This window comes from Coturnix japonica, chromosome 3 (genome assembly GCF_001577835.2).
Source record: "Coturnix japonica isolate 7356 chromosome 3, Coturnix japonica 2.1, whole genome shotgun sequence".
Classification (NCBI taxonomy): Eukaryota; Metazoa; Chordata; class Aves; order Galliformes; family Phasianidae; genus Coturnix; species Coturnix japonica.
Genome location: NC_029518.1, coordinates 74,877,150 through 74,892,740, shown reverse-complemented (window position 1 = coordinate 74,892,740; position 15,591 = coordinate 74,877,150). Strand labels below are relative to the sequence as shown.

At 35.9% G+C, this 15,591-nt stretch overlaps 1 protein-coding gene across 48 annotated transcripts in view; it reads left to right on the top strand.

Moving 5' to 3' along the window:
• RIMS1 (regulating synaptic membrane exocytosis 1) overlaps positions 1-15,591 on the top strand; it is a 276,215-nt gene that overhangs the window by 143,915 nt on the left and 116,709 nt on the right. For 47 of the 48 annotated variants that reach the window (XM_032443361.1, XM_032443345.1, XM_032443341.1 and 44 more), the window contains 3 exons: positions 12,083-12,150; positions 12,696-12,806; positions 14,120-14,219. In XM_032443361.1, the coding sequence (XP_032299252.1) occupies positions 12,083-12,150; positions 12,696-12,806; positions 14,120-14,219 (279 nt within the window). Of the gene's footprint in view, positions 1-953; positions 1,453-12,082; positions 12,151-12,695; positions 12,807-14,119; positions 14,220-15,591 lie in introns of those variants that run through there. The other variant, XM_032443374.1, reaches the window with a different exon arrangement.

Genomic DNA, 15,591 nt, shown 5'->3' with positions numbered 1-15,591 from the left:
TAATGTGTAAAGACTGTCTGTTTTCTTCCTTAGAAGTGTCATTTCCTAACAGTGAAAAAGCAACACAGACAGCATTGTCCTGCTAATGCTATGCTGGGACACTGAAAGTCAGCAGTCACCTGGCAGATGAGCTGTTTCTGTTGCTATTGGACAGTGTGTGAAAGGCAGTATTCAGTAACTTGGTTTTGATCTAAAATTACAGGAATTTTTATTCATACTTGGAGATATATTTATATGTAAAGATGAAATAATTGTAAACTCTAATTAGATTAAGTATTTATATTTTATCCATTATAAGTTTCTCTTTGCAGAGAGTTTTAAATATGTTAGTTCATCATGTTTTTCTTTCTCCACTGTGATTTCTGAACAGTTAGCTTATTGTTTGTTGTTGTTGTTGTTGTATAGTATCTAAATATGCTACTGAGAAACAAATATTTTCACCATGGAAATCTGTTTCTGTTCAGAAAATAAGCTCATTGCATTAGGATTTGGATATGATTAAGTTAGATCAAATTTTCTAGCAAATTTTATTAGCTGCAGTTATCTGATCTCTAATCTTTCCCCTGTATTCTGGGATACATGTTGTGGTTTTCTGTTTTATTTTGAATATGTAATTTAGAAATCAACATACTATTATTGGTGTTCTTTGTTTTTTTAATTTAGAATATATATATATATATATATATATGTATATTTTTTTCATGCACGCATTATGTAAGAGAAGTATTAAAATATTCCATTAATTTCTAAAAAGATACAGTAATATTTGTCATGGACCGTTGCATTTTTTGAGAGTAAAGCTACAGCTTGAGAATTTTTATGTAACTTAAGGCAGCCATCTGATTGCTTCATTTATGCAGTTCATTAAAACTTGTTCAGCGCACCACTGCTGAATATAAATAACTGCAGCAGTGCTATTGATTCCTGAGCTTGTGGCTGCCATTGGCTCGAAAAAACACTAAGAAACTTCTTCCCTATTCTACCCGGAGAGGAAAGAACTCTGTTTTTTTTCCTGCTTTGTTTCCTGATGAATTGTTAATTCTGGATTCTTGAAACCATTAGCTGTTTCTGGAGACTGAATCTCCTCATCGCTGCAGTGAGCATGTATGAACTAATGCAGTAATCGATGCTTGCACTCCACTGCAGAAGTCTGTTTGGATGACAAGAGCTCTCGTAGCCTTGTTTGGTGTCACCGGTGCTGAATGTTTGACGCTGCAGAAAAATTTGGCTTAGGATCGGGACGCAAGGACCTTAGGGACTTCTTCTTTTTTTAATATCATCTTCTTCACACTGGAGTGGATTTTTGATAGCGTTTTGGCTTTGCTACAGTTGCAGACTGCATTTTGCAAACAACTCGATGCCAGTTGTTCTTTTTTAACCATTCTCTTGCTGATGCTGCTATGTTTGCGGGGTTTCTTCAGTTTCTGCTCCATACATTGCATTCAGGGACAGGTAAACAAGTGGCTATACGGTGCAGAGGTTTTAGATATGTTTTTCTGTTTGTTTATGTATTTAAATATGTCTCTTCATAAACAGATTTCTTTAACTGTACAGTTTGAGTCTGAATCTAAAGCATTAATCGTAGCAAATGCACAGCTTCAGCAGGGAATAAGGAATCATTTTGCTCATAAGTTTGTGTTTCAGTTATGTTTGTACTCAAAAAGCTCATGTGCCAGACATAATTTGACATTACCAATGTTACATGGCCTGAGTTTTTAAACAAAAGAATGCTTGTTTTGAAAGCACGCATCAAAATGTAAATATTTTTGTTAAGTAATAATAGTCTGATTTCTCATGAGTATTTTATATGTTGCAGAAGTCATTGCTAAAGAATATACAAATTTACTTCGGGAAGCAAATATTCTAGTGTCTTATTAGTGTTTGGCAGAGGAGAATTGATATGTCCTTGATCCCCTGGAATGTGCTATCAGTAGCTTTAGTAAGATCAATTTGGAATATGTGTCTGTTACTTATTAATGCATACTATTTTAGAAGAAATATTATTGAAAGTGTATACGTAGTCTGGTTCTATGTTTGTTCTATATTTGCATGGTATCCAGTTATGGTAATAATCATAATATTATATAGGCTATAATAAACATAAAGTTATGATTATGTTGTATATTATCTATCTCTGCATCACCATACTGATGCATTGCACTTTCTGAACCAGTGAAGGACATTACGCCTCTCCTCTGGGAAAAAATAGATATCTGTATTTGGAATGAGATTCCGAGCTAAATCACTAAGGATCAGAGGGGAAAGTGAGAGGAAGGATTGATGACTGCCAGTTCCTTGGGGATTATGCAATGTATTGAAAAATAACAAAAGTCTTTAAAATCTTTTACCTGGGCAGTGCCTGGGAAAGTCATTTTTGGACAGAGAAAAGAAAAAAAATAACCATGAGAAGAATGAATCCTAAAGATTGTATAAGAAGTTTTATCTTCTGAAATATTGCAGTTATGCTAACATATTTTAATAAATCACTGTGTGAAATTAATTTCTTACTGCAGAGTTTAGAGGAGAATAAGAGTATAGAGAGAGGAGAATCGAAAGAGACAAATTAGAGAAAATGAGGTTGAGAAGCAGTTGAAGCAGTGATGGATTGAAACAGCAGCAGAAATATCAGGAAAACTAGATGCTGCTGAGCTTGGAAAGAGACCAAGGTCAGCCCTAGCTGTGAACAGAGTTCTAAGGAGAAAGCTAGGGAAAATGTTGGCAGTGATCCTAACACTCACTTAGAATCATAGAATCACCATAGAATCATAGAATCACCAAAGCTGGAAAAGACCTGAAAGATCATCCAGTTAGTTGCCTTTAGTTACACCAAAACGATAAAACCGTGTTTCATCAGGCTACTCACTGCAGTGAGCAGCCACAAATTGCCTTGCAAAGAACTCTTGCGCAGCTTGGCACAAGTACATGGAGTAGGTGAACCAGGACTGGGACTGATCCTGCTTTGGGCAGGTTTGGGGCTATGCTGTAAGGATGGCACACAGCAGCATGTTTCCAGCCCTTAGAACAGTGTGGAACTGGAGAGCTAAAGGGTGTTTTATAACCATGCTAACCACTGGACTCTGTTGAGGGTATTTGTCTTTTGTTTGTATACCAGAATGCACAGTTACAAATGACTGCAAAACTGGTTCTGTCTCACTGTCTATTGAATTTAACTCATTAATCTCTCCATTGTAGCCACATTTCAGTTAATTTAAATATTTAGCAGTGAAAATGCAACTGTTTTCTGCAAGGAGAAAACTGTAGAGGCTGAACTGTCATAAAGGTCACAGTAATGTTAGGATGTTGGTTAGATGCAAGGTATCCAGAAGACAGACCGTGATAGAAAGAAAAGTAAAAATTAAACACAAACAACAACAAAACCTTAAGGTCTCCACCAGTTCGATCTGCAGATATACTTGGTATTCTTAGCCTCTCTACTGGTCAGAAGCAAAGTTCCAAGTTCTTTCCAGGTTAATTTCCTAATGTTAGTGATCTCTGAATTCGCACTCCAATAATTCTTTCTGCAGTATTCCCATCAGAATGGAAGAAAGCAAAACCTTTAAGACGGCCCTTTACTTTCAGATGCAGTGTAACAGAGGAGTATGACGAATGCTCATCTAAAAAGAAGCTCGGCAGACTTGTCTTCCTAATTTGGTGATGTAGAGTAGTACCATTGCAATACTGCTGAAATGACTGTCTTTAATCATAGTCCAGAGAATTTCATCTCCTATGTTTTCTTCTACAGCCCGGAAGCACAGGACAACCAAGAGGGTTATTTTTGTTTGTTTGTTTAACTGAGAATTTCTCTTTTATTATAGTATTTAGATAAATTATCTTCCCAGGTTTTCAGAATAATTAAAAAATAACTTTTATTCTGAAGTGGAATTTCCTTGTTTATTTCTCCAGTGACTTCTATGGATCTAGCTGGTTGTTCATGTGTGCATTTATATTATACAAGCTCACTGTCTTCCTGCCTATCCCATTCCTTTGAGAATAATGAGGAGTCCTGCTCTGCATTGCTATTTTTATATCAGCATGTTTATGAACACTGTGTATTACCTTCTGTATCTGAGCAAAAGTATTTTTCTTCTTTCCCATAGTAGGAGAAAATATATGTTCAAATACACCCCCATTTTGATCACTTTATTTGCAGTAGGTGCTACCATGGCACTGATAAGTCACTTGGCGTCATATCCATAAGATTTTAAAGGCATGAGCTGCTGTTTCAAAGTATTGCATTATTTTTCATTTGCTTATCCTTGTTAAATTCTATGTAACAACAACTAAAACACCCTAGACGTTATTTGCTGATTGGATTTGAATTATAATTTCTTCATAAATCATGCTTTAACAAATAGTAAGATACAAAGTGTTAATTTGGATCTTTCTAGAAATTGCCAGAGGAAAAATACTGAAGGAGGTAAAAATGAAAACACTGCCTTCAGAGATCATGCCAAAGCTAAAAGAGTGTTAATTATACTAAACAGGAACTCAGATAATACAGTAGAAAAAAGTTAGTGTCAATATTGAGTTAGAATTAAATGGATGTAATAAACTAATTAAAAGAAGCTCTAAATTTCAAAAAGATCCCCCTGTATTCATCCATCTACAAGATTAGCAACCACTCAAAACTAAACAAAGTCCATAAAATCAGGATTCTGAACTAGACCCAAAGCAACCAACCAATTTTTTCTTGATTTTTTTTTTTCTTTCCTTTTTGATATTGCAGCATCAGAAAGCAATTAAAACACTTGCCTGCTGATTTAAAATTCTTGGCAGTGTTAAACACTTATCTACTGTCCTCTATAAAATGTTCTGAATAAATAACGTGCTTAAAGGAACTTTTTGAATTAATGGACACAATGCATTTTGCTCAGTATTTTAAATTATGTTTCTCCAGATTCTTTATCACCTAAAACATGTTTTCTGGAGACTTTGTGTTACATGTTTCTGCGATCATCCCCTTATGGGCTTTATAAACCATATCATATATGTTTGCACAAGTGCATAAGTGACCTACACATCCTCAGAATAAAATTTCAGTGTCTGTAGTGTTAAAACAATTATGTAGCTGGAAGGGATTGATGAATGCGTCAGCACTCTTGAATGCTTGAGTGAAGGAACTAAAGAACTGTGAGTTGGTGCTCCTCAAAAGCAAATCCCCAAAGGTTCAGGAAACTTAGGAGCTTCTTTGTTATGCTTTGCTGTTCTCTAGGTTGTCCTAATTAAAAGTTTTAGAAATATTCACAAATCCTCAATTTGCTGTTTGACTGGGTAAGTCATGATATTTGGCTGCAGGATTCAGTTGGCGAGATGTGTATGTAATCTTTGGGTTTGATACCTTACAGTGATAGAGATAATTCAGGTAGGAAGTGTCCAATGCTAGTAGACCTGCGAAACCTGTTTCAGCCAACAACAAATACTAGTGCTATACTTAAAAAAGATTACAAAGTTTTAAAACATCTTTGCTAAATGTATACCTGCATAAGAAACCCATGTTATGTCTTACCAGTGTACAGGCAGTTCACCATACACCTTGATAAGACAAGTGTATTGAAAGAGCCTTCAACAGTCAGCCACTGGCAAAGCACCTTTTGTAAAATAAAAAAGAGGTATGGACATGCATGGATCTCATCATTCTCATAAATAAACAACTCTGTGGTAGTTACTAAAGTAGAAGTCGCATGGATTTTTCCTTCTCACTAGATCCTGTTTAATACTGGTATTCTTAACAACTGAAATAATATCAGTTTACTGCTCCTTGCTGAACCACTTCTGGTTTGCAAGTGTCAATTAGCATTGCAGTCTGCACTGTGTTCACAATGTAACTGCTTCTTTAAGGAAAGATTTTTAAGTTGTTTGTTTCAAAAGGAAGTGAAGTATACTTTTGTGTGTGGGGGGAAAAATACATGATATCCCCATATTCTCGACACATGTATGCAATAAACATTAATTTTCAGTGTGTGTAGTTATCTAGTTCTAAAAGCATAGTGTTTGCTAAAGCTGTGTGGATCCTTTTTCAATTGCTTTTAGTTACTCAGAAATTTAGAGAAGGCAAGGAAAAAGAATTTTGTGTTATGTTATAATGCCTGAAGATTTGGTTTGATGGGATAACCCAAGGCGCTGACTCCAGATTAGGAGGCATGTGCGAGCATGGTTCCTATGTGACTGTTATATGTCTAAATTGTCACTTGTATGTTCCAGTTTTTACTGGGACTTTGGAGTATGTCTAAATGCAGTGCTGATTATATGTGACAGAAGGCAGCTCATATCTAATGAAATTATATATTTCCAGTCCGAAATATAATCTAAACTTTGCAGTCATGTGGTGAATTCCTCCCACATGTTGTATGAGGCAGTCTGCATTTGAGCTGCATAAATGGTAAAGCACAGACCTTCTTCTGCAAGGACTTAAGTTCTTAACTGTAGGCTGAAATGAAGTCAGTTGATCTGAAGAGATAATAAGCATTTTCTTGTGTGTGTGTGAGGATTTCTGCATACATAGGCAATGGGTAGCTTCTGAACTGTCTGCTCACCACTTAGATGGGGGGGCTGAACATCAAGCCGGGGAATTTGTGTGTTTCTCCATGGAGGGTTGGTCAGCATTTTGACTGTAGTGATTTAAACATGCAGTCTTTACTCAATGAATTAGTTCTCTGTTGTTTTTATTGGGAATAGAAGTGTCCTCTTGTAACAATACAATGAATCATGTCTGTGACAGCAACCAGATGTTCTTCGATGACAGCATCAGAGCACTGAAGACATAGAATCATAGAATGACTTGGGTTGGAAGGAAACTCAAGGATCATCATCAAGTTCCAACCCCCCTCTCACAGGCAGAGTTGCCAACTGCCAAATCAAGTACTAGATCATGTTGCCCAGGACCCCATCCAACCTGGCCTTGAGCACCTCCAGGGACAGGGCATCCATAACCTTTCTGGGCAGCCTGCTCCAGCACTTCACCACTCTCTCAGTAAAGAATTTCCTCCTGACATCTAACCTAAATCTCCCTTCCTTAAGTTTAAAACCACCCCCCTTGTCCTGTCACTGTCTTCCCATAGTAAAAAGCTGACATGTACCAGTAATAAGTAGAGTGGTCTTCTAACTCATGAAAATGGAAGGAATTCCTCACCTTCATGAGAAAGGAAAACGATCAAGTTGATATCTTGGAGTTTCTTAACATTTGGGTTGATATGTGGCTTCTGTTGATTCTGCACCAGGAAACATTTGATTGTTTCCATGAAATGCTGATACAGCTCCATGGGGACTGTGAAAGATTTAACAGGTATTTGATGAGCTTTTTTTTTTTTTTTTTTTTTTTTTAAATTATTTTTTGTTTCATTAACACACACTGTATCTGTGCCTAAAAGTTAACAAAGACAAATACAGAGATGGCTGCTGTGACTGTTAATTAGATAGATCTAGTCTGTCTGTATAGAAAGCCAGTTCATGCTTTAATTATAGATACAGCCCCTGAAAATAATTGTCTGAGTTTCCTAGGGACGTGCTAGAACTGCCTTATTAATTAGCAGCTGAACGTTAGGCTCAATTAAGTGTTTAATGTGGGCTGACTGGATCTTATCAATAGACTGTCTGCTTCTCATCTTAAGTAACAGCTGCAGACGTGGTGCATCTGGATTTCCACAGAGCACCAGAAACGCATTCTTTGCTGAATATCACCACACTACATACACAGTCTGGGTTTGGGGAAGCGTCTTGGGGTGTTGTATCTCCACTACCCAGGACTCATTGGAGCAGCATGGCTGGTTGAACAGGGTAACAAGCTTTTCTTGTATTTTGTGCCTGTTTCAACAAAGCAACGTTTCAGCTTGGCAGCAAAGACAAGGCTGTCATTTCTAATGCTTAGCAGTTTTGTAGTATTTCACTTGAAATCGCAGCATTACAACATCAGCTTTTCAAATGAACCGTACTGCTCACAATGAAATATTTCAGAGAAAACATGTTCTGAAGCTTGCTTTCCCTTTATCTGGAAGGTGTGCATGTTGTAGACATAAAAGCAAAGCAATGTATTAGAGTTTTACTCTTCATCTTGAAACTTGATTGAAGACTGCAAAAGACAGCCCAAGAAAAAACAGCCCAATTTGTGTCATGTTAAGTAACTTATGACAGGGGCACATTAAAGTCCAATAGTACAGTAATTGAGCAATTAATACGAAAAGTATTTTATTGCTGACAGAATACAGCTTGTTGAATTACTCCCTCAAGTAGAAGGATTTTATAAAGAAATACTTCTTTCACTCCATTAGTCTGAATTAAATTATAATTGCAAATGCATTTTTTATCATAGGCTCAATTTCAAAATATGTCTGTGTATGTTTTATAGAAATGTTCAGAATGTAATGGTACTATGCATAGCATGTCTTCTTAGAGGTTGATTATTTTTACATTTTTCATGTTTTTAACTTTAGAACATTGTTTAACAAGCAATTGGAATTGATTGAAGCTGTGCTAAATTGATGATTTCCAAAGTAGAATTTTGTTTTCTACATAATGTCTTGATTCTATAAAATACAACTTTTAGTAATTTATTTTTTGCCAGTGGAGAGAGTAATTTTGTGTAGATTTTTTTGGGGTTGAGTTTGTTTTGTAATGAGAAAATCTCAGGTCGTAAGGTATTCTTTGGTATTTCCCTGTGCCTGGAAATCTTTAATAGTAGCTCAGTGAAGTTATTTTGTGTATTTAAAGAAATTTGCAGTTCTTGGCTACTGAATATCACTTCTGGGATACTGCAATGCATGAATTACATAAGTAAGCAATAAGAAAAGAAATAATAAGAACATGGGATGAGAAATAACTTTTAAAACCATACTATTTAGCTGCAGATATAAAAAATCTGGTGCTAATGGTGCTGGAATAAAATATTTTTTAAGTCACTTTGGGGATTGTTTTTCCCCCATTCCATTTTAATCTGCATGGTCAATTCTAATTCTATCTACTGTAGAGAAACTGACACTTTCCATTGGAACAAAAACAACTTCTTACTGTTTTAGTTTCAACAAAAAGTTTGCTTGCCAGTGTGTTATTAATATTAAATTTTTAATTTTAAAGTTATGAATTCAGTCTTTTTTTTTAATAACTTGGATTATTTTTCTCTTTTTACTCATCAATTCATGGTTTGTTGGTTTTTTTTGTTTTTGTTTTTTTTTGTTTTGTTTTGTTTTTTAAATATTTAAACTATTGGCCAAATTGTAGACTTTCTATCAGGACCTTTGATTTGCTCACTGCGTTTATGCATGCCCAGCGCTACTGCTGCGCAGCACAGCTGAGTTTGCAGGACAATTCCTACTTTCATTTTCTGAGAACAGAGAGAAAAATGAGCAAACCTATGGCTGGACTCAGTGAAAGCAATCAGTTTCTTGGAATTTATGGAAGTTTGGAGCAGATAGCAAGGATGAAAGGGATAGAAGACCAGGGATTTGTTTGTGGGGAGTGGGGGGTGGTGAGGATGAAGCTTAAAATGAAGGGGCGTGTTGTGAGGGGCACAGGGATTAAAGTACACAACTGAAGAACAGACGCCAAAGCCAGTAGCAGAAGGAGAAAGAAGATGGATGATGGCAACAAAATGGATGGGGAAGAACAGCGTAAGAGGGTAAGCAGTTGGACAAGGGAAGATCAGCATGCGGGAGCCAGGAAAGAAGTTTGACAGGATCTTGCTGCAGCAAAAAACTTTGTGGAGGATACTAGGTACAGGAAGGAACCAGGAGGAGGGGTAGTGGGAAACTTGAAGGTGGGAAGGAAGGAAGAGACAGAGAGCTGGGAGCAAAAATATCTCTGAGCACTAAGGGAATCATCTCTGCATGCTGGAGTTGGGTTTATTCCTGCCTAAGCATTACTCTGCTGCAGAGAAAATAGGTGTGAGTCTCCTAGGCAAAGAGTTTGGGCCAGTTTATGCAGAAGGGAACTGTTTTTTACTGAAAATTGGAGTCCATTTCTGAAAATTGAAGAGCTCTGTGCCACAAGTCCCAGCTTGCTGTTGCAGCTTAGGATGGCAGTGTGGCTCCATTGTTTTGTTGTTGTTCGTGCTATGGTTCTGAAGTCTTTTTAAAGGTGCAAGAAGCAATGCTAAAAATAGAAATGCAAGATCTCAGATGTGAAGTTAAGCACTTAGAATTCTGGAAGTGTAGTAGTTAATACCTTGTGTGGTTATGCATATGGTAATAATAAGCTCTTTAAAAATAGCTTGTGAATATGATCACATAGTTGATATGGTATTAAATTTTTTACGCACTATGGATGGTTATGTAACTTGCATTTCATAATGAGCATTTAAGTATTTGTATAAAAACAAAGTCAGAAAAATAATAAACCCTCTGTAAATGCATAGGTTTTTCTTGCTAGAAGCCTGCTTTCCTTGGATGTTTGTTGCATATCTGTGGGCTAGAAAAAGAACTTGTCTAACAGTAATGTTATGGACATGTGTTTCCTAAAAGATGCATTTCCTAAAGGGTATACTTTCTAAAATGTACGTAGTAAATAAAATTTATTTCCTGAAGCTGAAAAGCATGCTGAAATTGCAAAGAGTATCTGAAATAAGTCACTGACCTTACTAAAATTAGGGTTTTTACTCAGTGGCTATTAAATGGCAAATATAGAGCTAGTAGACATCCTAAGAGCTGATCTGTAGTACATTTCTCTGTAATTTTTCAAATGGTTGATGTTCTTTCCTATAGTGAAAGAAAAATGTCTGACGTTCAAGGAATGGATAGAAGCCTCAATGAGAAGTAACTGTTTATTTCAGGCGCTGACGTTACCCTCTAGCACGAAAGTTTAAATTTTAGGTTGTTAGAGTTTTTGTTTGTTTATTTTTTTTAAAGACACCGTAAGTTAAATATCAGAATTGTCTTCTTTTTCTTTCCTTAGGCAAAATCTTTGAAAGATAGCTCTTGGATTATTTAAAACCAAACTTCTGTATAGCACCGTTACTGAAAAAGATATTTGAAAGGAGCTGTCATTTTCGGTTCTAATGAGACTGAAGCATTTTGCTAATATACCACAGTAACAAGGGATGAAATAGTGTCAAGGTTCAGAGCTCACGTTTTAAATTATCGCTAAGACAGAACTGCTTTGGACGAACAAGTCTAAAGTCCTGTTCTGCTGGTTCTGTTCTAGACAACATCATTCTTCAGGGTCCTCCCCAGTACCATTTGCACCCTTTCTTTTTGTAAAGAAAATTCAGAATTGCTCTACTTAATGCTCTTCTTACTACAGTTCCTGCTTCTTCATTTTCCATCTTAGGAGTGCAGTTACATCACCATAGATAACAGCCAATAGAATTGGTAATTTTTGCTACCAACTCAACCTTCCACTGCTATATAAAGTCAAATTGTGGTTTCTTTAGCTTTCCATCAGTTCATACGTGTTCAGCGTGGTGTTCACACTTTGCTGTTTTTTCTCCCAAACCCTGCCCATGGTTTCCCTTCTTGACCTGATGGGTTTATGGCTTTCAGACCAGGCTTTACTCTTGAGGTACATAGTATATAAGTTTGTCCCAAGCAAAATGAAAGATTGCAACCTCATAGTTGCTGTTGATAGTATTTGCTCTTTTTGTGTGGCTGTTTTGCCTTGTAATCTGTGTATTGTCCTTCTTCAGCTCCCATGTTTCTCTGTCTGTACTGGTTGTATTGATTAACTGTTTGGCAGACTCTAGAGTGTGGTCTAAGTGCCTGTTTTGTGAAGTATTCTCTCTAGCATCATTATTAGTTGTGGTCCTATGTATATTTTAATGGGATGAGGGCGGAGGAGGGTTGTTAACACTGTGCGCTGGGGTCTGTACTGGGAAGTCTACTGGACAAAAAGTATTGGAGTGCACAACTAATCCTGACGTGCGATTAATGAAAAAATAGAGGTCCAAATAAATGTGTTACTATACGCTTCTGGTTTTGTATGGTTAGTCTATATTATTTTCAAACTGATACATTGAATTTAATTCAAAGATACTACAGTTTTTGCAATCATTCCATCAAAACATTGCAAACTGTTAAAGTCCATGAAGGTAGAAGTGATCACACATACATCTTCCTCTGTTTGAGAGATTACACATTTCTTTCTATTCATATTCTTCCAGGTGACTTGGATTATTACTGGCTGGATCCTGCCACGTGGCACAGCAGGGAGACGTCTCCTATTAGTTCGGTAAGCAACAGGGAAAAAGAATGTATGAAGAAAATGATCGCTGATAATTTCAGTTTGCTATGCATATTTTGATATTTAAAAAAAAAAAAAAGTACAATGTATGTGACAATTTGTCTTCATGGATTATGGAAATAAAAATTGGAAGATGTTTTTATCAAAATCTCTACTAACATTTTATAGATTTCACATCCAATGCTCACCACAAAAGACGCAGTGAATGTGTTACTGCTCCTGGAGAAATCAGTAATCTTTTTTCTATTGAATTAGAATGGGAAAGGATATTACTGTATAATGAACCTGTGTGCTTCATGCAATGTATTTGTTATACTACAGAACAGAATTTATAAATATAATTTATAATTTATTTTATATTATAATTATATAAATATAATTTCAATAGCAAATGTCTAATTTTATTAGTATTCTATTTTAAATAATAAATTCTATTATACTTTTAATTGTAATATAATCAGTCTTAGTGCTGAAATTTTACATGGTGATTGCATTTTATTTTTTTTAATTTCCCTGCATGTTTTTATCAACAGCATCCAGTAACGTGGCAGCCTTCTAAAGAGGGAGATCGCTTAATTGGGCGTGTTATTCTTAACAAGAGAACAACTATGCCAAAAGAATCAGGTGCATTACTGGGGCTAAAAGTAAGTTTTACGTGCTTCATGTGTTAAATAAATGACATTTCTGCTGACCTCTTTTTGCAGAAGCCTAATATACTGTCAGAGAACTCTCCAGTTACTCCAGTTTATTTAGGTTCCCAAATTACTCATTTTATACTGGACTTAGCAGATTCTTGTCTCCTGAGGTGCCAGAATGCTTAAAAGGAATACTTCTGGAGACTGCTGGGGAGTATGGTGTTCTAGTTCAATAATATCTCACTTTACGCATATTTTTATTAATACGGAGCTCCAAAAATGATGAAAATGAGAAAATTAATTTCTGTGTCATCCTTTTCCCACTGAGAGCAGAAAACAAGAAACATAAGAAACATCCCCCATTCATTTAGAACTAACTTATCTTTGCGTATATAGTTAACTGATAGTTCAAGCCCTCTTGTGTGATCTACCTTGTTGCCTTATTGTGGTGGGAATTAAAGCAAGAAAAAACCCCGTGAACTTGGTTGTGGCATGCAACTTATTCTTCTAAAAGTGAAAGAAGATCAGAAGAGTTTCATTCTACTAAACATCTTGTAGTCTCTAGCCTTCTCTGTTTGCTTAGGGATTGTTAAATTTTTATTTTTGTCTTTTGTTTTGTTTTTGAGTTTTGTATGATATAAACTGAGCCTGGATAATACATTTGCTGGTAAACTTAGCAGATTCCCTTTTGGTAACCCTCATCCCATAGGAACCCTCACCCTGGCAGGTGAGCTTCTGGGTCTTTTTGGGTATGGATCTATATGAAAACTCTGACTAGGAAACCATGTAGGCAGCATGAAGTAATAATAATAATACCTAATGAACTCCATATTTCATTTCATCATAAAACTCAACCCAGAATATTCTTAACAAAAGTACTGACTTCAGAGTACAATATGGGTAGAAAGATTAGCAAGTCAGCAACACTGCTTCTTTTGTGTTATAGATTATCAAAAGTCAGATCACTTGAGTGCACCTTCCCCCCCCCCCCCCCCCCCCCCCCCTTTGTTTACCCATCTGTGTAACATGGACACTGCTTCAAAAAAAAAAACCAAAACCATTCAATTCTATTTAACAGAAGACAGAATTTGCTCTTCTGTCTTCTGATGTGGCTGGATGAGAGGCCAAGATTTTAACTATAGCAGTGGTTGTGTGAACTCTTTGCATGTGTTTCCTATTGGTGTATTAGCTGACTTTTTAGTTCTACCACCAATGATGTTTTTGGGGATTTTTATACCTTTGGTTTGATGTTCACTTGCAGTTTTCACATACATATGATGTATGTTTGTGACTTTGAAACTTATCAGTTTATGATTTTCCAGGTTGTTGGGGGAAAAATGACAGAATTAGGACGACTCGGTGCCTTCATTACCAAAGTGAAGAAGGGTAGCTTGGCCGATGTGGTGGGGCATCTCAGAGCAGGTAAATCAATCGATTACATACAAAATATATAGTCTTTTGGCTTTTGGTAATGCATTTGTTAATTTATATTAACATCACTTCTTTGATATGCCAGTATGTGGTGAATAGATAAAAAATACTGCAGTGATTTTATGGAATGATACAGTTTCCTACATTACTAATTTATTAGTGACTACATTTGTTTGGATGTGTGAAAAAAATTATAAGATTCTTCTGGTCTGTGCTGAATTGTCAGGACTGAATTTCACTGGTATATTTTTGCTTTCTTATCTTAGGATTTGCTTTTTTCACTCTGTTAAAGCAATATAAAAAATTACAAAACTTTCTCATTGTGTCAAAAACCCCCTATAGTAATTTTACTAACACTGCAGTTCCACCTGAAGGATGGATGAAATGGACCTTATTAACCCTTCTTACAGCATGAAATGTTACAAAAACAGCAACAACAACAACAACAACAAAAAAAAAAAAAAAAAAAAAAGGAAAGCCGCTCTATCCGAAAGTATTTAATGTACATAATAATTATTTATTGCTCTTCCAAGTGCATGACTGCACAGTTTACACTTTCCAAGCTTTATTTCTAAATGAAGCATAAACAATGCATGTTGATCTATTTCCTAGATGTCTTTTTGGTGGTTTATATTCTTATCATTGCCCTAAACAAGTATTTTGGAAGTGTCTTAGGAGACAGAAATCTAAGGAATGCCGTTGTTGAAATCCTGGAACTCGGATGAGAACTTTTATGAATTTATGATAATCACATTAACCAAATAGCAATGAAGAAATAGAAGACATGATGGTGATGAGTCTCTAAAAGTATCCTACCTTGTCTTGGCATTTGTTGTTGTTTTTTTTTCCCAATTTGATAAGCAAGTTGTTCTTAGTGCCACTTAGAGATTTTAACTGCAGAAAGTAATTTCTGAAAGTTACTTTCTCTCACTTCACTAATTGTGATGCGTGTGGCCTGAAATATTGCACAGCCAAAATTATTATTATTTTTTTTGAATCTAAAAAGTAATTTCAGAGGCAAAGTAATTTCAGAGGACCAGCTTTTCTGAGTGAAAGTCTATTCATGCTATTGTTTAGGTCTAGAACACAAAGCAAACACTACAAATGAGTCAGGAAAGCACATTTTTTTCAACTCTCTCACAAATCTTTCAAAATTTGGCTAGTTCATAAACTTCTGAGTAATTGTACAAACCTCATAAATTTTGCCAAAGTCTTGCATGAGTAGCAGAACAATCTTAGGTGACAATAAGCACTAGGGGTAAACAAGCGAGAAAAGAAAAAAAAACTAGGCAGAAAAGCTTCTGCAGGAGAAGAAAAGAATATTAGGGGATCTAATTCCTGTTTCTACTAGGCTACTGAGAGA